This window comes from Orbicella faveolata, unplaced genomic scaffold (assembly GCF_042242905.1).
Source record: "Orbicella faveolata isolate gen_17 unplaced genomic scaffold, um_ofav_v1 contig_25, whole genome shotgun sequence".
Lineage (NCBI taxonomy): Eukaryota > Metazoa > Cnidaria > Anthozoa > Scleractinia > Merulinidae > Orbicella > Orbicella faveolata.
The window spans coordinates 11,744,932-11,769,000 of record NW_028301553.1 but is presented as its reverse complement, the minus strand read 5'-3'; the positions used below and the strand labels follow the sequence as shown (position 1 = coordinate 11,769,000).

General features: G+C 37.9%; 2 protein-coding genes across 5 annotated transcripts in view; one reads left to right on the top strand and one right to left on the bottom strand.

Annotated features, from left to right (window-relative positions):
- Window positions 1–11,177, bottom strand: part of LOC110041089 (mediator of RNA polymerase II transcription subunit 12-like protein) — a 43,749-nt gene extending 32,572 nt beyond the window's left edge. Inside the window, exons 1-13 of one of the 4 annotated variants that reach the window (XM_089294895.1) lie at window positions 11,070–11,177; window positions 10,924–10,998; window positions 10,797–10,841; window positions 10,511–10,621; window positions 9,193–9,282; window positions 8,549–8,708; window positions 7,682–7,860; window positions 6,567–6,677; window positions 6,233–6,423; window positions 5,269–5,599; window positions 4,570–4,672; window positions 954–1,102; window positions 441–572 (exon numbers count right to left, since the gene is read on the bottom strand). In XM_089294895.1, the coding sequence (XP_089151021.1) occupies window positions 441–572; window positions 954–1,102; window positions 4,570–4,672; window positions 5,269–5,599; window positions 6,233–6,423; window positions 6,567–6,677; window positions 7,682–7,860; window positions 8,549–8,708; window positions 9,193–9,282; window positions 10,511–10,621; window positions 10,797–10,841; window positions 10,924–10,998; window positions 11,070–11,147 (1,755 nt within the window). In that variant the 5' untranslated portion in view covers window positions 11,148–11,177. The remainder of the gene's footprint in view (window positions 1–440; window positions 573–953; window positions 1,103–4,569; window positions 4,673–5,268; window positions 5,600–6,232; window positions 6,424–6,566; window positions 6,678–7,681; window positions 7,861–8,548; window positions 8,709–9,192; window positions 9,283–10,510; window positions 10,622–10,796; window positions 10,842–10,923; window positions 10,999–11,069) is intronic. The other 3 variants (XM_089294897.1, XM_089294896.1, XM_089294898.1) reach the window with 3 other exon arrangements.
- A 26-nt stretch (window positions 11,178–11,203) lies between these two features.
- On the top strand, window positions 11,204–24,058 carry LOC110041088 (succinate--CoA ligase [ADP-forming] subunit beta, mitochondrial-like). Its single transcript, XM_089294933.1, has 12 exons — window positions 11,204–11,318; window positions 11,405–11,561; window positions 12,806–12,914; window positions 13,454–13,544; window positions 14,574–14,645; window positions 16,845–16,947; window positions 17,365–17,529; window positions 18,066–18,227; window positions 19,423–19,565; window positions 22,602–22,722; window positions 23,318–23,406; window positions 23,586–24,058. The coding sequence occupies exons 1-12, from the start codon at window positions 11,244–11,246 to the stop codon at window positions 23,658–23,660; spliced, it is 1,362 nt and encodes a 453-aa protein (XP_089151059.1). The 5' UTR covers window positions 11,204–11,243; the 3' UTR covers window positions 23,661–24,058.
- The last annotated feature ends 11 nt before the right edge of the window (window positions 24,059–24,069 follow it).

Sequence of the window (24,069 nt, the reverse complement as noted above, 5' to 3'; positions counted from 1 at the left end):
ACACGTTTGAAACTACAAACTGGGCTAATAAAAGAGAGTACGAAAATTTCGTTTCAGTGGCACTTTAAATTAACTAAACTGTTCAAGAATTTGACCTTGGTCACTAAAGCATGAATTCAACAGATGAGTTGTGGAGATATAGGGTGCAATTCTTAGGGAAAATCCAAGATTAGACTAGTACATCCAAAAACAGATTTTGCATTAATTTTTTTTACTAAACAGATAAATCTAAGATCTCTCCCATTATGGTACATGTACATCAACGGAATCAAAGAATATTTGTACAGAATTGATTCTTTGGTTCCTTTGATGCACCATGATCTGAGTGATCTTGGATTAATCTGTTTAGTTAAAAAAACAAAAATACATTTTGGATTTTCAGCATCCAATCTTGGATTTTCCCAAAGAAATGCACCCATAATGACAGTACAGTGTCTTACCTCATCAAGGATTTCTGTTTGCCTCCGTTGCAATATTTTAGCAACAGCTAATGCCCGGAATTTTCCCACACGGTATTTACTGACTGCCCACTCGAACAAGAGAAGAGCAATTGCCTCATCAGTTGCAGATGCCTGAATTTAAAATACATAAATATGCAAAATAATAAGAAAAACATGGAATTCAATGTATCCTAGCTTAATTAACCTGATAGGAGAACTTTGCAGAGTAAGCAAGAAAGTAGCAGTTTTCAATCTAAGCTTTATAGTTGAGAGGACGTTGCCTAGGAGGTCATGAGTTTCAATGCTGTTAAAGGACAGATATTTGTCTTTCATGGACATTCTAAACCTGTGACATGTTGAACATTTCTCATTTCACTAATGAGTTAAAAAGTCACCATCATTGTTTATTTATAAATTTTGAATCCAACTATGTGTAATCACCAAGCATGAGTTATTACATAAACAAGCTACATGTCAACAAGTAAAATAAAGATCAAATTGTGCTGTTAATACCTCTCCTCCTGTTTTTATTGAGTCTGCAAATATTTTGCTGTAAAGTGAGTCAATAGAACTTGTTGAATCTGCTCGGTTGAAGTTGTAACGGTCTAGAATCTCCAAAGTGTTGAGCACCCTCTTCACAGCTAAAACTGAAATAGAGACGGCTAAAATAAATGGAGAGAATTAGCCATGTGATTATGGACAGCTGGGAAAGTAAGGCATAGTTAATAGAACTGACAGTAATTTATTAAAAAAATAATTTAACATCTAAATAATAATTATTTAACAACAAAGTTAAAAAAAAGGTGAAACGTTAGGTGTTCATTCCATTGTTTGACCAACAGCGAACCCACATAAATTTATTATGCTTGTTATACTATTTGACCAACAGCAAAAACACATAAATTTATTATGATTTTTACAAAATGTGTATATAGCAGTTTCAAGAAAGGTTTTCATGTAAAGTGTAAAAGTGTCAATGCCTAAAGGTAAAATGGGTAGTGGTTGTTTTCCTTTTTTGTTTATCAATGAGTTCAAGATTTATCCGTGCAGCCCACCATCAAAGGTGATGGTGGAGTCTACATTCGAGCCAAGTGGTCCTTCAGGTAAGTGCTTTGGCATTGTGAGAATATTAATAGTGTTTTTCCCAAGAACACAACGCAGTGACCCTAGCCAGGGCTTGAACCCGGATTACTTGGCTTGAAATCGGAAGACCTGATCTGGAGTCAAGCCCACCAACCACTAGACCACTGCATATCCTACAGGCCATCACTATATGGTCGTGCTATTATACAATGTAGGTTTGGGGGGTTATTAAAATTTATTGATTTTAGTACAGTTGCTGACACTTTCACCCTTCTTCTGGACAACCTTTCTTGCAACAGCTGCGAACACCAAAGCACCATGGAGACTTAGAGTAGAGTGTATGACATGAAATTTTCTGGATTTTACAGGAATTTGACAAGAACCTACAGATGTACAGTATCATGCAGATTAAGAGTAATGTGAGTAGCATGCAACTTGTCTGGAATTTACAGGAATTTAACAGGAAAGTTTCATGCAAATTTAGAACAGAGAGAATTGTGAACGCAAACCACATACATGTGAATTTTTGGGGGTTTAAAGAATTTTATTTTAAATATTTACATGTAAGGACAAGAAGACACAGGACAAAAGTGCATTCCATTACAACTGCATGTCAATATTGTGAACTTGGCCATAAAAACCAGATTTAGTTTAACATAAATATTTAGGATACCACATGCAAGTCCAGCAAGATCCATTTTGCATGGCTTCATTCAAAATGGCACGTTTGCAAACAATGTGAGTCATACTTTTTATTGGGAGTCAATTTTAAGGGATTGCAACTATAAATAACGTAAAGTAATGTGACAATGTCCTGGCAAGGTCCCAACTGACATGCATTTGAGATGGCATAAACCAAAAAAACAGTCTAAAAATAGTTTTATAATAAAGTAAAGAAAATTGTTAATGATGGGTTAAGGATTTTAACTGAAAAACATAGCTCATACAGGTAGTATTTAACTAACGTGCCAGTTAAAAAGGGGCAATTTAGTTTAATTTTTAACAAAAGTCAATGCAAGTCAAAGTGGGTGTGGTAGAAATTACTGTCAAGAAATAAGAAAAAAAGAACCCCACAACACCAGTGCACGATTAATGATTAATGATCTTCCATTCAACGTGCAGTAACTTCTACAGTCGTAGTCATCACAGAGTGACAGAGACAAGATCGTCGCACAAGGAGACTGATCAAAGATTTACTGTGCAAGGTTTGTTTCGGCACATGTCACAGGTATACTACTGTACTGTGCATAAGGTCAGGTGAGTGTCCTGTGGTGACTTAGAATCAAAAGATCAAAGGTTAAAAATCATTGTCTTTGTAGCTGAAAAGATCACTGTACTCTACTGTTCTATAACTGTTTGTAATCTGCCTTTCTGTACTTAGGCTGATTGCTATCCACATGTACACAGGCATTAACTATATTTCAATCTAGAATATGGTCTGCATGTACATTGAAAGCACCAAAAAAAATACAGTAAACCATATTGGAATCCAGTCTTTTTTTAAAATCCTTCAACCAAAAGTTTGAAGTATGCAAGGTGCATATGCTATATAAACATGTGCGACAAAAGAATAAAATAATTATTACAAGCAACAGACTCAATTACAGCAATCAGTGAGCAAGCCAAACAGTGCAACATCAAGACATGCAATTAAATTACATGGAAGTGCATTAGATGTATCACTGGATCATGGCAAAGACATTACAAATTGAATGTATCACAAACAAGCATTATCTAATGGAATTATAATTTAACATTGAACAACGATGTAATGTATACAAAAGCAATGAAAAAGAAAGTTAGATGTGCTGTATGGTGCTCAAGTGTACATGTAACAGTTACAATTTTAATTTACAATCATTTGCCATAATTATAAAAATTACATTACATGCTTTAACTAACTGAGATTACAATGTGAAATTAATGTTACAACCTGAATTATGCTTATTAAGCTCAATAATTCTTATAATTTATTTTCATAAATGATAATTATTATTTACAACAGTTTACTTTAAAGTACACCATTTAATCATTTCAAGAGATTAAAATTACATGTAAATGAAACAAACACATGGAGATAATTATACATGAAATATACATACAGTTGTAATTAATTTATGCAATAGCAATGCTGAAGCATGCATGGGTGATCAATTAAAATAATTTGTGATTGCAGTCACTAAAAGCTTGCAGCTCAGAATCACACATAGTTTTATAATATGGACCTGTGTATGACTACATGTTGTATGTATGTAGGAAATTAAACAACTTGTAACTGATCCACATGCAGAGCTCTTGTGCACTTATAGTGTACATGTCATACTTGTATGCACATTAACTAATTAATAAAAATTTCCAGTAACAATACAAATACTAATTAAAAGTTAATTAACCAATAGACACCTATCGTGGGCAGACACTTCCCATACACTTTAAGTGGAAACTTATGGGAGGCACATATACAAACACTACCTTTCTAACTTGCCATGAGCAGACCTTTTTCTACGAGAACATTTTTTCATGTCTCAAGAAGACAAGAGAGCCAGCTTAAGGCATGCATGACTGTACAGTGTACTTCAAGATAGCAAGGAGAGCAGCAGCTACAGAGACGGAAGGTCTGGAGTGGTCTTTTCTAGTGTGTGTCATTTACATGTACATGTACATGTCTAGCTTACTGGCACAGCACAGAGTCAAGCCTCACATAATGATTACCTCTGTCAGAGTGCATAATTATATACAGTAAGTAAGCATGGTATCTGAAGACATTCTTTTTCTGACCAATAATAATTTATATGAACTTTCATCAAACATGCCCACCAAGATCGTTCCTACACATTCCATCAGGATGGTCTAATAGCAACATTTTCACCAGCATTTCCAATTAATGATGCTGGATGATATGGATGTAGGATCAAAATACTAAAAAAAAAAAAAATTATCTAGACTATCTTGATGGCAAATATATTGGCAGGGTAACTTTTAATGCCAAATTGATTGACCATGCTGTTTTTTATTTTAGTGGAGCAGTCAGTAAAATGTGTCTCACCTGAAGACTTGTCTTGGTATTTATCAGGGGACCAATGAGACTCTATAGCTTTGCTCCTGGTCTTGATCTCCTCCTCACTTGCAAGTAGCACAGATAATAGCTGCTGGAATAAAAAGAATATTAGAGAAATACAAATTCACTCTTGGTTGGTGCCAATTAACCTGGGAACTACAGTGGAAGCTCTATTAATGGACACTCTTTTGTCTCTCTTGTAAACTGTATCACCACTTTTTGTTGCAGTGAGACAGTTAATGCTAATGTTGGAATGGCTAGTATGCTTTGCTATTTTATCACTAAGGTCCATCTTACATGTAGTACCGCGGTAGACCTATACTGTATACACACAGCTATCACCATTAATGCGGCATTGCACCCGGCAACAAAACAACAACAAAAAATAATAATTTGGTGGTATTTTATTTTGCATTCCCAATGTTTATTGTAAGCTGGGCAAGCTCTCATAAGCAGCCATATTTCCCTTACCACTCTATATTTCCCTCCGTGGTGGGGGTATGGATATTTTCTGGAACCACACAATGCAGTATATAGCCTGAACTAACAACATGCCGTGCTACTCCATGGACACAATGCCAACTACATGAACATAATTAGGAATTAACTAACTGCCAGTTAATTGAGGCCACTCGAGGGTTTGCTTAAAAACAGTAACAAGTACATTACACTCAAAAGTTTAACTACCTCGGAATTCGAGGATCCTTGTGCATTCCCAGGAGATGGAAGAGGCATTGCAGATGGTGCAATAGGCAGCCTGTCCAATGGTGATCCCAACACAGCAGGTTTACTGGTACCAGCATCAGCGTTTGCCCCACTGGAGTTATTTCCACTGCTTGCTGTGCTACTGGAGCTACCTCCACAGGGATTGGAGTTCCAGATGAGAGCACCAGGACAACAGATGGCTATAGTCTGCAGAACTGAACTCAGTGCTAGAACAAGGGCATGGTGCTGAGGGCATGTCTTGTACTGCGAAAGGACAGGAAGTGACTGAGGACTGATAGCAGCCAAGGATGAGCTGTCAAAATAACACATAATAACAAAATTGAAGCAGAGCATGTTTGAAACACAGTTTTTTCAGTATAACCCACCCAGCATCCAATGTAATTCCATAAATGTATTGAATCAGTGCTTTTTCATGATTACTTCTGTATTTGAACTGCATATTACATACATGTACATGTGATAAATTATTACAAGTACATGTAGCTGAGCAAGTGTGGAAGTGGAAGTCAGGTAGTTAATGGGGAAATCATTGATCACGATCGATCTACATGTATCAAGCAACACATTGTTAATGCTTAGTTTGCCCTGATGACTACATTGTGACCCTCCACGTGAAAACAGGGATAAAGGTGATAGCACACTCACAACACGTTAACACAGCATGCTTAGTGTGTCCTAAGACAAGCTGTCCATGTGCAGAGAAGGTTGTGTCCACTAACCCCCAAGGTTAGTGGCAAGTAAAGTTTCTCGTGGAAAATTTTTGAGGAAATACAAATTATAGATCAAGTACGGTAAGAGACAACTTTTCTGGGGGAAGTGGGCGGGGGGCTAGTGGGCTAGTTAATCATGGTATACAATAGCTTTCTCAAAGGGCAGGCTGAAAAATAATATTATTTTTCATTTGTACCCTGTACTACATGTGTACCTCTCTGAAGTAATGGCTGGTACGGGGCTTGGTATAGATGAACTGCTCGTCCTGGTAGAACTGTTTGTTCCTTGACTCTGCTGTTCAGACTGCATCTGTTCAGCTGCAGAGTATAGTGTTGTCAACTTCTTGGAACACACTTGGGCCAGGCTTCTGGCAAGAGTTTGAGACATAACTATTTGGTCTACATACTAAAGAGATGAAGAGTGGAAAAAATCACAAGTTATTAAAAGCCTTAATTAGAGTCACTGTGATAAATAGGCAGGATCCTACATTGTAAAGTATTTCCACATTGTAAGCTATGTGTCTGACCACAAAGGACACCACACTTTACCCTTAGCAGAAGAGGAATTAGGAATTTTAGCAGCAAGTCATCAGCATTCTTGCTTTTATCCAACAAATCTAACAACCATTGAAGGAAGTCCTGCCTATCAAGTAGGCTCTCCTGTAAACAGAGGGTAAAAAATTGAGTACAATCTCAGTGAACCAGCAAATATACATTGTACATACATGTATGTTCAAAAATGTTCAAATGTTGTTGTTTATAGTGGTCAATGCGCTTAGCTACACCTAGCTAGATCACAGGCATGCCACTTCAAACGAAAGAAACAAATAATTATATCAACTAAACACAATAGGCTTCAAAATCCCAACCAACAGGAGGCAAAACAGTTGGCTATTTACAAGCATGACCGAGGAGCTGAACAAGGGTCTACAGAGAAACAACTCCAGCTAAGTGGTCAGAGCGGGACTTGAACCCGCGACCTCCGGATTTCAAGTCCGCCGCCCTAACCACTCGGCCACACTGCCTCCATGGAGCTATATAGAGCTGTGCATGTATGTAGAATTAAAATTCCATGTGAAAACATCTGGTACAGTGCAATTATATTTTTCCATGTATTTTCCTATTATATCATTGTGGCAGTTAGAATGTGTGCAGCAAACAATTCTGGTCCAAAAAAATAAAAACAAATTTAAAAAACTAGATACCGCTACCAACAAGGTCTCCCAGTTTCTGTCAGTAGTATGAAGTAACTTTATACATGTAGTACTCCCACTGGGTGCAGGTGAGTTAGGGACTGAGGGTGGTGGGTGGTGTCCAGGTTCTTTTTAAGAATAGCTCACTTTGGAAAAGAGTGATAGCCTGGGAACAAAGTCGCGCCACAAACGCTTATGGTATTATTTGGGGGGATGCGGATAAAAGCAAACAGGCAGAATTTAGTGCGGAATGTCATAGCGTGGATTGTAGTGATGACAGCAAGGTTTTAACAGAGCTAGATAGCATTAAGATCAAAGTTATTTTTTTAGATGATCAAAAGTCAAGAGAATTGAGGAGAACGAACGACGTGTTCTGCTGTTTATTTATATGATGTTGTAAATAAAATTAATACACATGAATGCAAAAACCTCATCCAATAATTGTTTATTGAATGTTGAAGAGTCCCTCACCTCGTAAAGCCAATGTGAGAGTCTTACAGTGTAGTTCCACTGTTTGAGTGCTTGCTCCATTTCAGGTGTCATCTTTTGTTGATGTTGGGAGGAAGTTATTCCACCAAAGTGGCTCTGATAGAAATCTGCAATCTTGTTTAACTGGTCCTTCAAGAATTTTGTTAGGGCATGGGTCCAGTCTGGAATTCAATTCAATTCAATTCAATTTGTTTATACTTACACTTCTTATCAGAACAAAGTACCATAGGCATACACAGGATGAGAAATTGGAACGTTTAAGTGCCAGTTCATACAGTGTCTACTGCTGGACCTGACAAAATACCTTAACCATTGATCATAAGGAGTCCCACACTGATCCAATGTGGCTAATCCACTCTACAATGCAAGGTAAGGTTTAACTTTAGCACCAATGAGGAGCAGCCAGATTTGTATGTGCTTTGACCACAGGTACACAACTGAAAACTACTCTAACAAACCCTATACCAAATAAAATAAAATTAATCATAATATTTGAAGAGAGAAAGTCACATCAGCCCTACAGTGCTGTAGCTGGTTTTTATACGGGTCCTCCATCCTGATCAAATTGGAATTTGGAGATGTTGGTTTTGTGGAAGCAAGGAAACATAAGTAGCCAGAGAAAAACCCTCAGAGCAAGGAGATCAGATTCAACAACAAACTCAAGTTACCCACATATGGCACCTGATTGGAATCAAACTGAACCCCGAACACACTGGTGGGAGGCGAGCCCTCCCACCACTGCATCAAGCCTGCTCCCATCTAGTGGTACATGTACCACTAGATGTACATGTTCATTGTAATTTACAAAACAGTAAATGAGTAGTAAAAAATAATGGTACAAGTAAATACCTGATGCTGGGTCTGCCATGATTCTTTTCTTACCCTTGGATTCATTAACACCTGTGTTGTAAGCTGACGATATTTTTATAAACCATGCAGCGCGCAGCATTGGAATGGAATAATCACACAGACTGCTAAATATCTCCTCTTTCTTGTTGAATATTGGCACCTGCAGTGACGAGGAAACAATGTCAGAACTACTGTCAAGCCTTCATATGTGAATATGAAGGGCAATCAACTAGGCTGTTTTTACCCTTTGCAACTGCATCAATGTAATTAGTGAATGGCACTTACTTTTGCCTTAAAACATGAATGCAGATAAACAAACTGATCACAAACAGGAAATTCAATGCCTAATATAATAATACATGTACAAGAAGTTAACCTGTTTATTGATCATAAATATATAGTTTGTATAGTGGTGTACCCCAGTAAATACTGTAACTTTAAAGCAAATTATTTCACATGCTGTATACATTGCACATACAGAGATGTCTATGAAAAAAAACTTTATTATTGTCACCTAATCTTGCAGTGACTTTTATAAATATTGCATACAGAAACTAATTGTAAATGTACATGTATAAGCTAAATTTATATGAAAATACTAACTACATAATTCCACTGCTGAAGATGTAAATATACAGACTTACTTTCTTGGCCAAAACTGTGAGTGGTTTGTTCCCAGCCAGATCCTGAAACCATGAGGATATAAATGCTCTTGAACGAGCAGTAATGTGCACCTGTAGAAGGAGGAAATACAGCACCACTTATTGTATCAAGCCCGAAGTGTTTTTCATTCATTCTTGTTATTGACTGCCACACTAAAAGTAAAACATTAACACATCTCCTGTCTCAAGTAAACTTACAAGTAGCAAATACATGTAGCTCACTTCATGTGCATTCTCTCAATTTTCCTACTTGCAGTCATGTCCAATATACCCAAACTGATACAGTTCAAAACTACAACTTTACAAACCGTAAAGTCTGTATACAATAGGAAAATCACTTTTCATTAAGGGGACTGCGAATATGAATCACCTGTTACAGTTACTGTAGTATTTGAGTGAACAGGAGAAACAGTTTTTCAATCCATACAGTTTGTACAGATTGTAAACATAATTTACCATCCGTATCTCATAACGGATACAAAGAATATCAGTCCCAAGAATTGTTTTTACCCTTTGCAAGATTTATATTCAAAGTCCCCTTAATGAGATGCAATTCTCGGATCAAAAACAATTTTTTGCTGTCTGTCAAACTGTACAGATCGCAAAATTGTTTTTTCAATTCGTATCAGATTGCATGTATATTGGACAACCCTCGCTACTTGAGAGTATTTGAGATTTGACTCCCTCACTAAAGACATGAATACTCTTCAGAGCTCAACAGTGCTAGTTGGTTGTCACTTGCAAAGTTGTGATCCAGGGAGAGGGTCTAAGGAATGGGGTCTGTATATACCAACTGCTCCCCCCACAGAAGATGTGAGAGGTTATTAAAATTTATACATCATTCAATGTTTTATTAAAACCAACGAGTTGATGTTCTTGTATACGTAGAGTAGAATTTCATGTTTTCATGTGATGAACATACACAATGTATAATACAACATGTAACTGAGAGGATAGGTAAACGTTATTACCAGTATTACCAGTAGAGCAGATTCAACATTGATCGCCAAGTACAAATTCCAATCCCCACAAGGCCACCCTTTCATATAAAAAATAATATTGTTTTTCCACTCCGCTACTGTTTTGTGTAACAAAAACACTAAGCAAAGATAAATCTGCCATACTACATGTGTGCAGCTGGTGAGTGTAGAGGTTTTCCATCAGTGGTCAATTTTTTTCCTTTCGGTCGAACCTAAATGCCCCTATAGAGGGGAAAAAGAGTGACACCTGTTTAATCAGGCCTAATACCTTCACACTGAACTTACCCTGTAACTTTTCATAAGATCTTATCTATACTTACTGGCATAAAATTGTCTTTAACGGACTGTGTTTTCCTCTTGTTTCCATCCTGCGACGTGTAGGTGTTTTGTTTCTGTTTTTCCAGCAAAATGGTATTGAAGCTTTGTGCAAACTGTATGTAAAAAAAAAAAAAAAAGAATATGGAAAAAAAGTCTACTTGAACGGATCGGGTAACGTGTTAAATTTTATCGTCGGTCTGAACAGGAAGAAGAACAACTAGTCAATTTCCTTGATGCGTGACCTTTAACTATAAACTCAATAAATAAGTTGATTACACATGAACATACCTTTGACAGAGGGACATTGGACATGATATCTTTAGCCGATCCATACTAAAAAGTAGACAAAAGACATTTAGGTTTCCTTTCGGTAAATCGACAGTCAGCAGAGTCACGGTAGAGCATAAGAACAAACCTCGATTGATCCCGAACTGAAAGGAAGCGGCTGGTAGCTGAACCCCTTCTTGACATTTTCTTCAGTGAGCTCATCCTGCGAAGATTATGAACGTAGTGAGTACACAATAATGAATTCCAAGTCCTCACCTAATTATTTTATTATACCTCTCTTTGCTTACTGTCTTGTGGATACACGTCTGGCTGCCCCAAACGTGGTCTTTTGAGAGGGCGAGGGGCCGCCATGTTGGATCGAAGCGTTCCAGCTGAGCCCGCTTGGCGGTAAGTCATCGGTTTCATTCATGACATCATGCGTGTTAGGCCGGCGAGACGAAAACAAAGATGGCTGCCGGTTTGAACGGGCTTCGCAAGCTATGTCTTGGCGGCTTGAGATCTCCGGCAAGGCTTTTGCCACGGGTAAGCAACTGTCTTTTTAAGTGAGAATGGTAGTTTATATTCCCGGATAGGAATTGTTTTTCTGTTGACTGAGGTCTGACTTGCAGGTTTTAGGTGTCAATGGTTGTCAACACCAGCAGACCAGACCCTTGTCTATTCACGAACATTACAGTATGAAACTTCTTCAAGAAGCAGGAATACTTATACCTCAGGGCGGTGTTGCTAAAACGCCAGAACAAGCTTATGAAATAGCTAGTACTCTAGGTACGTATTACCTTGCAATTTTAAATATCGTTGTGTTGTATTCGATATTTATAGTAATTATAGCTTACATGTAACATACGTACATGTAAGTTTATATTGTACAAGTGCATTTGTTCTACATCTACATCCATAACTTGCAAAATCCTAGTCGGAAAAGTTCGAAAGTGTTATAATAATAAATACATATATAAATAAATACATGGGTACATGCAGTCCTAACTAAGAAGTAAAAACTGTGTCAAACAGATGTCGTGAAATGGGTCAGTGAATTGCAAGCAATTATCACAGCGGGTAAGTTTCCCCAATCATTGATCGTCCTCGGCCAAAAACTGTACTTATATGCATCACAAGATGCTTGGAGGGGGATAAACCTTATCCTTTTGATATTTTTTTTTCCCTGCGAACCGCATCTACCCAGCCAAATTTACAGACAAATATATGGAAAATTTGAAAAATTAACTGAGCATCTTCTAGCCAAGCTACTTCCTTCAAACTTGGTGAATACAATCTTCCACCTAGTAGTTTAACATTGCAATTCACAAACTGTGTAAAATTCAATTTTGTAAAAAGTTATTTGCCATCAGATTCCCATACAAACACTGTAATTTCTGACCTCTTTGCCTACTCGTCAAGATGGTATCGAAAACCATGATAAGGTCTATTTGGAACATCCAGAGATAATAAAATTATTGTTAATTGATAAGCTCAGATTGAATGTGGCTAAGCTGCTCATGTTCACTGGTCACTTTAAATACATGTACATAGCCTAGCTACAATATATTCCTCATGAACTTGAAAGCTTAACTTATCTCTTTTAAGAAAACTTACCCTCAGCCTTTCCTAAGACATGTTAGGCAAGTCTAATAGTTGTTATTGCTGCCACGTAAATGCATGGTCATATAACCTCTGTACACAACATGGGAGGCGCGGTGGCCTCATGTGCGCTCGTCTCCAGATTGAGCGGTCCGGGTTCGAGCCCTGGCCGGGGACATTGTGTTGTGTTCTTGGGCAAGACACTTTACTCTCACAGTGCCTCTCTCCACCCAGGTGTATAAATGGGTACCGGCGAACTTAATGCTGGGGGTAACCCTGCGATGGATTAGCATCCCATCCAGGGGGGAGTAGAAATACTCCTAGTCGCTTCATGCTACAGAAACCGGGATAAGCTCCAGCCTGATGGGCCACTTGGCTTGCATGCAGACTTTACCTACCTTTTACACAACATGCCTTTTTTTTCTGGCCAGGCATTGAAAGTGACTCTGATATGGTAGTCAAGGCTCAGGTGTTAGCAGGAGGACGTGGCAAAGGAACATTTGAAGGAGGTCTCAAGGGAGGAGTAAGGATTGTGTTCTCGTAAGTATTACACCGACTGACCTTATAGTACCCACACATGTAAAGGAGAAAGTAACTTCTGGAAGAAGTTCCAAGGGGAACTTTGATGCTTGTGTTCTCAGTGAGAGAGAGAGGGATAGCAAAAACAATGATTGTGCATTATTCATGTAAGCTGTGTTCTATAACAGGCATGAAGGAGCCTGAAGAACACACCAGACAGTAGCAGAAATAGTGACAAGTTCTTTTTCATATACTGTCAAAATTCTGCTAACTGTCAGTTGAACCTATCTACAAAGGCCGGTAGGTTTATTAAGTCACCTGTTGCAGACATGACTGTGTCTTGGTTTAAAAATGTTTTTGGTTTAAATTAAATGTTTAAACATGTACTGTTTTCCTCTTTGTTTATAATCTATTATTAATTACAGTGACATAAAACAAAGGTTATCACACTGGTTCTCAAACCAAACAAGTTTGACGCATTTGTAACTATAGCAGCCATTAATGTCATTGTCCTGCTGCTACATGTAAGTTGTTTGCTTTAATTAAACTGTTTTGCACAGACCTGACGAAGCAAAAGAAATGGCATCTAGAATGCTTGGTAAAAAGCTCTTCACAAAGCAAACAGGAGAACAAGGAAGGATATGCAATGATGTAGGTTATCAATTTTATTAGTTTGATGAAGGTTCATGTTTTTTAAAAGAGCTTCTGCTGGGGTGAAAAAAATGTTCTTCACATCTTTTGGCTTTTCATTTTTGGTCCACCAGCATTTTCTCATCTGGCTGCATACTATTATACACTGTACATGTACACCAGTGTGTATATCCCCACAACTTAGGGTGGAGCTAAAGAACACGGCCATCAGATCTCCTCAGTAAAGGAACAGGAGACACTGCCTAGATTTTATCCTGGAAAAAGTAACTCACTGCGTAATTATTACAGGTGTTGGACTTGTGTTTTGTACTCAACTGAGTAAGGTTTACATATGTAACTTTGTTTTGACTCGAATTTACAGGGTAGCTAAAAAACTAAAATCTTTGGGGAAAATAAACATTGCAAATATAAAAACAAAATTACTACAACTGACAATTATGTTTGGCTACAATAATTTTATATATAAAATAAATAGTTAATAATGGTAGTACATGTAGGACTGAGTGGAGTCCAATTCAGTCTGTAATCATACGAGTGATTAACAAAATTGGACGACCTCGAAGCGGGAGTCTGATTTGTTAATCATGAGTATGATTACAGACTGAATTGGACGAGGCGAAGCCCTGTTACCAATTAATCAAGACTATGACAAAATTTGAGAAACGAACAAATCATGGATTGAGCGCTGAACGATTAAACGTCATTATGAATGCTGAAAAACACAGTAGTTTACTCAACAAAGTGCACCGCAAGAGCGCTCGCAAAATGACGCGTACTGTCCAATTACAAGCATGGCGCGTACACTGTCCAATTAATGCTCAAATTGGGCTGCTGATAGCCAATCACGTTTGAGAATTTTGTTATAGTTTTGATTAGTGTAGTAATCAGCAATTATACCTGAAAGGAGACTGTCTTTATGAGGTATTTAAGACCAGTTAAAGCAGGTTAAGAAAATTAATGTTTTTCTTTAAAAATTATTGGTTTTAGAAAATGCATCAATCTCTAATTTGCATTCATGTTGCTTTCCAGGTTTACATTTGTGAGAGATTGTATGCAAGAAGAGAATATTATTTTGCCATTGCTTTAGAGAGAGCCTTCAAGGTAAAAAATCAGGGTAACCTATGTTACTTTGAAACAAAATTTTCTTTACATTTTTTTATGTTTGTCTGTTGAACAAACAGTTGTAAAATCAAGATCTGACAGTGGACTGAATGTAGAACCATTCCAGCAGTCTGCAAGAAGTTCAGTGAAAGACATGACGACGAGAGTGTAATAGAATTTTGAAGAGACCTCTGCAATCACTTGGATATAATAGAGTATGTTACAACCAAAAAAAAAAGTTTCTACACAGTGTACAATGAAATATAATATTTTGTAAATCACCATTTCAGTGTTTAGACCAAAATGCAAAATATACAGTACATAACATACTTGCAGTCTTGCACCATGAGTGGGTGACTCATGGCCACCCATTGGCCACAACCACTCCATGCACAAAATCCAAGATGACATCAAGTTTCAACTTGCTTTGCGCTGATTTGACTTTCCTTAACTTTTTGCCCCCAAGGGGAGAAATGTGCTGGATTTTCCTCCATGCTAGGCCACCTGGTCACTTGTAACCACTCCCATCTCACCCCACGGCTCAAACCCTAATGTTCCCTTTCCTGCTCTGTGGTTCTGCACCAGGTCTCTCTCAGTCTACCACTGCAGCACCGCCATTATCACCATCACCACCATCTCGTCCTTCCCTGTGAAACCCACTCTGTTGGTTTATGCCATCTCACACATGTACATGTAGGTTGTCAGTTGGCATCCATTCTGAAGATGTGGGTACTGAACATATGCATGTACACAATTGTGCAGTTCATGTACATGTATAATAATATACATGAAAAAATTACTTGATTCTGATTGGCTGAGAGCAGTACAGTTCAAGTGTAGCACAGTGCAAAAAGTGTAACACCAGTGCAAAAAGTAATTCTGGATTAGGACTGACTGAAAGACAATAGGAAATTTTCGAAGTCAATGATATTATGTTAAATGGTGATGAAAATTTTGTGCAGAAACTTTGAAAAAAGTTTTCTTGAATGAGAAAAAATGGCTTCAAGAAAGGTCTTCCGGCACTTCCTCCTGGCAAATTTTTTCATGTGTATATTATTAATAAGTAATCATACTGAATTTCTCGTTCAGTTTGGAATTAATTCGCACTTGTGAGTTTTTCAAAAAGCTGAAATTGCACTCACCGAAGCAGCTCATGCAATTTCAGCTTTTTGAAAAACTCACTCATGCAAATTAATTCCAAATTGAACTCGAAACCGTATGATTACCTATACTAACAGTACTGATTGGCTGATTTTGGGGTGGGGAAGTGTTCAGTGAAAACAATTCTTTGGACCACCCCCCTTGACTGTTTATTTAGCTGGAAGAATGATGTGTAAAGTGTAAGACTGTAGTAAGCTACAGATGTGCACTGGGATGAATGACCAGATAAACAAAAGGTGACAAGTAAACACCTGCTGTGCATCAATGTGTGGGACTGACCGTATTGCTTACAGGTCATGATCATTGTCACTGAATGAAATAAAGGCAGACAAAGTGCCTGTACATGTATACATGTGCTTTCAAAGTATGAGGAAATGGACACCCAAATAATTAGGGAGAATGTATAAATTATGCACTTACAAGTCTAGTTACAATTTACATACATAACCCGTGCAAGTAACACTTACAAATTCAGCTTTTATGCAAGAGCTAGACCTGAATGGAACTCACTACCAGCTGAAGTGATAGACCAACCAAGTTTTGAGGCATAATATACATGTAGGGCCAGCCTCATCTCTTTTTTGTCTTTTTTTTATTATATATAGTTACATTTATTTCCTTTTATATGTTTATTTTTTTTTTTTTTAAATACATATATCTGCAATGATATGGTAATCCCTCAGCAGATTAGAGCAGTTTTCAATTGAGTGTCATAAAACCAAAACCTAAGTAATCACTCTAGCCAATCGCAAAGGACACAGACAATCCAATGGACCAATCAAGCCTTGATTATTCTTGAAGTATTTTATACATGTATGTAGCTGATGTGAAATGAAGGAAAACCTGTGCAAGTGAGTCACAATTGTTCTTTTTTTTTACTTCAGATTGGATGAAAAACTGCTCCGAGTTATTTAACCTAATTGTGTATCATAGTATTGCAAACCCAATTATTACTTTTTGACGCTCAATTCAAAACTGCTCGACTACAAATGTAGATGTAGAATTTGCAATAGATTCAAACTATTTTTATTGATTCAGGGTCCCGTATTAGTTGGCAGCCAGCAAGGAGGAGTTGATATTGAACAGGTGGCCAAAGATTCTCCAGAAGCTATTGTTAAAATGGGGGTCGATATCATCAACGGTTTGTTAATTCATGATTCATGCTAAAAACTTGTAGCAATTTTGATTTGACTTGTTTTGCTTTTGACATACCGTGTGCCTCAGTCTTTTGAAGCTCTTCTGTGTGACCTCTGTCAGACACCCAGTAGAGATAATACAAATATCTTACTAACATTTGTGTTCTTGGTCCACACTATAAGGATTTCTGATATATGGCCCACACCCTGCATGCTTGGATTGGGCCCTAAATTGAAGGGCGGGAAGGGTACGTGTGTGTTTTGACTGTAACCCACAGTACGGACCTAGAACTTAGTTGGTAAAAGAGGTGGGCGTGTTTTTTTGTCTGTAACGTACATTGCGGACCTAGAACTCAGTTAGCAAGAGATAATCATTAATGATAGGGGATTCATGGTGCATGTACATGCAATCACTCTTTCAGGTCTATCAAAATCTGATGCTGTGGAGTTTGCCAGGAGGATGGGTTTCAGTGAAAGCTGTGCAGACCAAGCTGGTGAATGGATACTCCGTCTTTACGACTTGTTTATTGAAAGAGATGCAACATTGATTGAAATAAACCCCATGACTGAAGATTTGCTAGGAAGAGGTAGGTACAATGTATACTTGAACTTGGCTATGGTTCATTGACTATGAAAACTTGGGCTTGTTGTCTACAGTCGAACCCCCATAAGCAGTCATCCAAGATGTCAAGCCTTGGTGGCAGCTTACGGAAGGTAGTTACTTCTGAGGGCTTAAAAAGTCAATTTTCAAAAAAAACTGGTACTTAGAGTTTTAGCTCTAAAAGTGATCGCAGTCACTTACGAGAGATGGTCATTTACAAGGGGTTCCGAAATTAACATAATGATTTGGCTTGGAAACTTTTGGTATTTTAGAAAACTGGTCACTTACGAGATATGGTTGCAACCGGAGGTTCAACTGTAAATTGTTAAGTAGAGCACAGTTGTGTTTTTTCATGTGCCTTGGAAATATGGGATTCAGGCTAATTTGAAAGTCTGGAGAATGGTTCTCAGTATATATGCATACTGTATGACTGTAGTTCATCAGACAGAATTTGATTTACATGATGTATGTTTGCAAAATTTAAGTTATTGATTAGGACTTGGAGTGCCGATCTTTTTCCAGTTGTATGCATGGATGCCAAGTTGCTCTTTGACGACAATGCAGAGTTTCGACAGTCAGAAATCTTCACCTTAAAAGACTGGTCGCAAGAGGATGCAAGAGAAGTGGAGGCAGGAAGAGCAAACCTTAACTATATCGGTCTTGATGGCAGCATTGGATGTCTAGGTAAGCTACAGTGTACGGTTCACTGTTGTTTATTTTAGTATGAAACTGGAAAAGTAATAGTACTCTTGAACTTGTCTTATGACTGCCATGATTAGTAGCCACTCACCTGTGTTCTTTTGGAAATCCATGAATCTGATTGGTTCTTTTGTCGTTTTCTATTCGCTGATAGACAACGATCACACACATGTTGCTCCTGAACTTGCAAATTATTCTTAATTTTAGGCTTAAAATACACAAAATTGTAGGTTTGTGCTGTGATCCTTTAACTATTTACTTAAAACAATTAGACTACTACAAAATTTTTCAAAAATCTGGCTAGTGTACATACCACAACTGCAAAGTTCAAATGACAATTCAGTCAGTGCAAAACGTATAATAAGAGAATTGTGAAACAAACATTTTACTGTTTTTGTAAGTGAAACAAGCATCTTTGAGGTCCCGCACTGACGTGAAATAAACAATTTGCCGTTTTTTTTAAGTGAACACAAAATTATTGCTTTCAAAATTTGAAGTGAGACAAACTTCTTTGCTTTGTTGTGGAACATAAGCTTGTCAGTTTTGAGCTTTTTTGGCATCTGAGATAATAACGCAAAATATAACCTAAAGTTCGACATAAGGCGGATGTGCCTATGGCCCTTCAATTGGAAACCGTTATCGGAGTAAATTCCACCTAGAATTATTATACCAAATCAATTACATCGCGTGCTCAAGATTTCTATGAGCTGGTGAGGCTGAGGCCTGAATCAACTATCATCTCATAAAAGATCTCAAGTGAATATAACAGCACTGGGAACCTGCAAAAGTGTATAGCACTTAATTTTCCAACTGCCGCGAATACCGTTCAAATAGTACAAATATACAGCGATATTGTACAGTTATTTGTACAGTAGAAAACAGGTCGGCGCACGCCCGCTACACCGCCACAGTCTCCCTCTTTCACTGATAAATTTATTGACTTCAGCAGTCAGATAATAGATCTTATTAGATGTTTTGGTGTGTAGTATCGCTTTATATTTTTGCTCGTTGTTTGTATTTCGACTCGCCCCACGGGCTCGTCAAAATACGGCACAACTCGTAAAAATACACAGCGATATTACCCACCAAAACATCTAATAAGATATATGTACATGTATGCTGCTTATATCCATCGGTATATCAACCCTCTGACTGCTTCTGTTCTCTTCTTGTTGACCAGTGAATGGTGCCGGCCTGGCCATGGCCACCATGGACATCATTAAGTTGCATGGTGGTGAGCCAGCAAACTTTCTGGATGTTGGGGGTGGTGCTACAATAGCGCAGGTCATGGCAGCCTTCAAGATCATCAGTGAGGACAAGAAGGTACACTTAACCTGTTTTGAAGGAAATGAAGTTTCCTATGAAACCATTATGATGTTGGAGGGACACCTGATTATTTATCAAATAAATTCATCTTTCGTAATGATACAACTAGTTATAGATTAAGAAATAGCGAAATGAGACTGGCTCTGCCTCAAACTCGCACCGATTATGTTCGTAAAAGTTCCTCTTATAGCGGTGCCGCGTTGTGGAATAGCCTTCCAACTGGTATTAGAGTATCTAAAACAATAGGTGAATTTAAGACGAAGCTAAGTAACTTCAGTTTTGAGTGAATTAACCCCACGGCATCCCAGAAAAGCAGTACTATTGTTTTCATTTATTTCTATTGAAATAGGTGGTTAGCTCAGTTTGTTTAGATTAGGTCAGTTTGTTGAATACCCCTTATACCCTCATACCCCTTATACCCTTATACCCTTGTACTCCTTATACCCCTTATACCCCTTATATCCGTTATGCTCTTATACCCTTATACCCCTGATACCCCTTATACTTCTTATACCCGTATACCCTTCTACCCCTTATACCCTTGTACCCCCTATACCCTTATACCCGTGATACCCTTTATACCTCTTATACTCTTATACCCTTACACCCTTATACCCTCATACCCTCATACCCTCATACCCTCATACCCTCATACCCTCATACCCTCATACCCTCATACCCTCATACCCTTCAACCCCTTCTACCCTTCTATCCTTCTACCCTTCTACCCTTCTACCCTTCTACCCTTCTACCCTTCTACCCTTCTACCCTTCTACCCTTCTACCCTTCTACCCTTCTACCCTTCTACCCTTCTACCCTTCTACCCTTCTACCCTTCTACCCTTCTACCCTTCTACCCTTCTACCCTTCTACCCTTCTACCCTTCTACTCTTCTACCCTTCTACTCTTCTACCTTTCTACCCTTTATACCCTTATACCCTTGTACCCTTATACTCTTATACCCTTATACCCCTTATACCCTTATACCCTTATACCCCTTTAATATAACCCTTATTCCCCTCATACCCCTTATACCCCTTATACCCTCGTACCCCTCATACCCCTGATACCCTTACACCCCTTATACCCTTATTCCCTTATACCCTTTATACCCCTTATACCCCTTATATCCCTTTATACCCTTATAACCCGTATACCCTGATACCCTTATACCCCTTATACCCCTTGGCAATGGTAATAGTAATGGCAAGCCTGCAAATAACAGTCGGTCATCGGACAATTGTCCGGTAAATTTGAGGTTTTGACAGGTAAAAGCTTAGCCTGGTCGGACACTCTGACCGGGCATTTCTACTAAAATGAAAAATATTTTAACTGGAAATTTGTGGCCGAGTATGGGACAAGTTATTTTGTTATACTGCCACAAAATACTACGCAAAAAAGCTTTGTTATCGGTTTTGTTTTCATTCCAATTCTAAGAATTTTATCACGCGCAGTGCGTCGTCTCAAATATTATAATTATGTCGAATTGTAAACACATCACATCAGCGCCACTATCCCTACATGTTAATTTACGCATTTTGCGGTGGCGTTGTGAAAGATCGTGAAGCCCCATTTAGTCTGAATTACGTTCATCTGAAAAACTAGTAAAAACTGAGGTCTTATTTAATTACTTGTTGTTTGTTGCTACCAAGTGTTGTGGAATTAATTTTCAGTCGTAATACATTGACCCGATTATAATAGTATGGAAATTGAATACACGGCCCAAATATTCACGTTTCGTTTCTCTGAATGCAATCGTTTTCAAAAACTTTAAAACTTCTAAAACGTAACCAAATGTTTTTCTAGTCCGTATGATCAAAAATCAGTTTAATTTTTAACTCTTATAGTTTTTTTACGTCTGTCAGTGTGGTTAAAATATAGTTTCCGTACCACAGAAATGTTTTTGTGAAAAGCGTGAATGTACATATTAGTCACGCTTTATAGTCATGACCACCTCCAATTCCACATTTTAAATAATAACGCAAATTTTTTATTCAACTGACCCCAAAAACATCCAGAGGAAACTTGCTTTCAGAAAGAGTCGAAGAATTCATTTCAGCCAATTTTCAAGTCTCTGAATGTCCACGCGGGAGATTGTTTCATCGCTTTTCCCGTTTTCCTTAGACGTCTTGGAAAACTTGTTACGTTGGAAACGCTTGTGTGACTAGGGGTATAACCGTTTGTAAATTTGTCAATTTTCAACAGGTGAAATAATACCAGAAGTAATGTAAAGGTCCCCTTGCTGGTGCTAGTAGCGATTTTACACCCAGTTGACTTATAAGCTTTTCGAATTTACAACCAATATTTTGGCGAAGTGTCTACACTAAAATACCAAAATGTCTCAAATGTCTCTTTTTAATTTCTAACGACAAACAATTTTTTTTGTGCGACCAGACTGGCTTTTTGTTAGGTCAAAACTGGTCCTTGTCCTGACAAATGACCTGCCTATAGACAAAAATTATTTGCAGGCTTGTAATGGTAAGGTAACTTTATTTACACCTGGTAAATCCTTCAGCAAAGATTATAAAAATGATAAAAGATCAACTAATTCTTCTTAACTAAACTAAGTAACCTAAACTACATACTAAGTCTTGGATTCATCTTCTGATGGACTTTCTTTGCTTGTCTTGCAAGTACAGTACATGTAGATCTGACTCACTTACAGGAAATGAGTTTTACTTGTGCATCTATTTTTGTAACAGGTTAATCTCATTTTTAAAGAAGCCCGGTCACGGTATTTTGAGCTATGTTGTCCATGTACAAAATTACCTTTTAATTGAAGGAAACCTGCAAATAGTAGTTTACTAATGCAGATAGAAAAACACCAAATAGTAAACCATAAAGGAGCAAGGATGGAAAAGATTGAAACAGATTGCAAACGACGAACTTGAAAAATTTAGCCTTAACTTTTCAACATGCACGAACCATGACGTAGCTCCTTTAAATGAAAGACTCAACACCCAAACCTGGCATAATTCGTAACAGAGCCAAAGGCGACTCCTCAATAGCCTTTTAACTTTTTCTTTGGTACCAGGTCCATGCTACTCTTGTTAACATCTTTGGCGGAATCATGCGCTGTGACATCATAGCAGAGGGAATTATTGCTGCAGCAAGAGAGCTTGAGCTCGGCATACCTATTGTTGTTCGATTGCAAGGTAAACAATTCCAGTTGGTGGACCGTATTTGCTAATTATTAAATTACTAAATAAATATTTATGGTCATATTCCGGTGAATGAACTAAATATGCCTCATGGTCAGGAGATTCTACTTCTACAAGAGAGGATGAAGGGTGAGAGAGTTCATCTTCCGTATACATGGAAGCCTCATTTCTAAGGTAATCCCTCGAAAGTTATTTTTAGACATGGTGCCCAGATCGTGCTTGGGTAATGTTACTACAAGCGTTTGGTGGATGTTTTCGTGGAGGATGAGGATACGTGTAAAAGCGGTTTAGGTTGTCCACATGAACAAAAACCTCGTCACAGGATTGGCTATTTCTATACCCTCTTAAGATCTCCAAAATTGGAGAAATAAAATTAAGTTGAGAGGGACTACCATAGGAATACTCTTCATCCTCTCTTGATTTCCATAAGCTGCCAAAGAAAGAGAAGACTACTGCTTTTAAGCTTTTGAAGTTCAAATGTAGGAAATCAGGATTAAAAACTCTGCAAGCCTTTCATGTAAGTATTTGAACTTAGATCGTGAACTTAGATCGTTGACTTTGTACTATTTTCTTCGCTTTTACGCTGTAGGAACACGAGTGGATGACGCTAAGGCCCTTATTGCTGCCAGCGGGTTAAGAATTATTGCTTGTGATGATCTTGAAGAGGCTGCCGAGATGGTAAGGCTTCTTCTTTCTATTTCATGTAACCTTGGTTACTTGTTAAATAAAACCACAAAAATGCTGAGGATTGTCTTCGTTCAGTGTTTTGTTTTTCAGCAGTGATGAAGTTTTGCAGAACTTGTGCTTAGTCGCGACACACAAATTGCTCAAAAGCTTTCTTGTCTTTTTGTCCTCAGGTTGTTCGTCTTTCCAATATTGTTGAACTAGCCAGAAGTGTGAAAATGAAGGTCAACTTTGAACTGCCGATCTAAAGAGAGTTCTATAATTCTGTAACGTAGCATTGTGTGATATTTCTAAGTTCTTCATTATATAGCAATGCTACAAGATTTCTACGAGGCAAAACTCACTCTTTTGTGATACATGTATAGTCCCAAATGATACAAAATTATGCATTTATGGGACAATACAAGTAAATCGATGGAAAGGTAACTGAAATATGTCAGATGGGGTCATTTGTGGAATCGTGAATGCATTTGTGGGTTTGGATATAGCTATGTACTTGTCTATTTCTGTCACCTCGATGTATATTTATGACAATTTTTATGGTGTTGCTTTATTGCCTGTACGATCTCGTAATTGTCCCTGGCCACGTATCTGAGTTTCTGAAGACATATCAGTACCTGTCGAAATAAATTTTTAGCTATATGAACGCTTTTTTGT